This window comes from Numida meleagris, unplaced genomic scaffold (genome assembly GCF_002078875.1).
Source record: "Numida meleagris isolate 19003 breed g44 Domestic line unplaced genomic scaffold, NumMel1.0 unplaced_Scaffold576, whole genome shotgun sequence".
Lineage (NCBI taxonomy): Eukaryota > Metazoa > Chordata > Aves > Galliformes > Numididae > Numida > Numida meleagris.
In genome coordinates, this window is record NW_018364792.1 from 19,409 (window position 1) to 20,558 (window position 1,150).

The 1,150-nt window shown below is 68.0% G+C and overlaps 1 protein-coding gene across 1 annotated transcript in view; it reads right to left on the reverse strand.

Moving 5' to 3' along the window:
* The window catches only part of LOC110391870 (filamin-C-like), a gene marked incomplete at both ends in the record, with an annotated part of 19,743 nt that extends 19,379 nt beyond the window's left edge, over positions 1 to 364 (reverse strand). The window contains one exon of the mRNA XM_021383825.1: positions 252 to 364. Within this exon, the coding sequence (XP_021239500.1) occupies positions 252 to 364 (113 nt within the window). The remainder of the gene's footprint in view (positions 1 to 251) is intronic.
* Between the last annotated feature and the right edge of the window lie 786 nt (positions 365 to 1,150).

Below are 1,150 nucleotides of genomic sequence, written 5' to 3' on the forward strand. Positions count from 1 at the left end.
GCTATGGGGCAGGGGCTCAGTGGGGCAGGCTTGCTATGGGGCAGGCTGGCTATGGGGCAGGGGGTCAGTGGGGCAGGGATCAGTGGGGCAGGCTGGCTATGTGGCAGGGATCAGTGGGGCAGGGGCTCAGTGGGGCAGGGACTCAGTGGGGCAGGGGCTCAGTGGGGCAGGCCTGCTATGGGGCAGGGGCTCAGTGGGGCAGGGGCTCAGTGGGGCAGGGGCTCAGTGGGGCAGCCCCACCTGCGCGGCACCTCGTGCCCCCCATAGGCGATGCTGAGGCTGTAGGGCCCCACGGCGCTGGGGCTGTAGGTGACGCTGTGGGTCCCGTCGCCGTTGTCCCGAACTTCCACCGGCTCCGGAGCTCCTGTGGGGCACAGCGGCATCAGTGGGGCGCCGTGGGGCGCTATGGGGTCAGTGGGGCGCTGTGGGGCGCTATGGGGTCAGTGGGGCGCCGTGGGGCGCTATGGGGTCAGTGGGGCGCTATGGGGCGCTGTGGGGTCAGTGGGGCGCTATGGGGCGCTGTGGGGTCAGTGGGGTGCTATGGGGTCAGTGGGGCACTATGGGGTCAGTGGGGCGCTATGGGGCACTATGGGGTCAGTGGGGTGCTATGGGGTCAGTGGGGTCAGTGGGGCACTGTGGGGCACTAAGGGGTCAGTGGGGCACTATGGGGTCAGTGGGGCGCTATGGGGCACTGTGGGATCAGTGGGACGCTATGGGGCGCTATGGGGCACTATGGGGTCAGTGGGGCGCTATGGGGCGCTATGGGGTCAGGGGGGCGCTATGGGGCGCTATGGGGCGCTATGGGGTCAGTGGGGCACTATGGGGCGCTATGGGGTCAGTGGGGCACTATGGGGCGCTATGGGGTCCGGAGGCCACTATGGGGCACTATGGGGTCATGGGGGTGGTATGGGGTCAGTGGGGCGCTATGGGTCAGTGGGGCACTATGGGGCACTATGGGGTCAGTGGGGTGCTATGGGGTCAGTGGTGAGCTATGGGATCAGTGGGGCGCTATGGGGTCAGTGGGGCGCTATGGGGTCAGTGGGGTGCTATGGGGCACTATGGGGTCAGTGGGGCGCTATGGGGTCAGTGGGGCACTATGGGGTCAGTGGGGTGCTGTGGGGCACTATGGAGTCTGTGGGGCACTATGGGG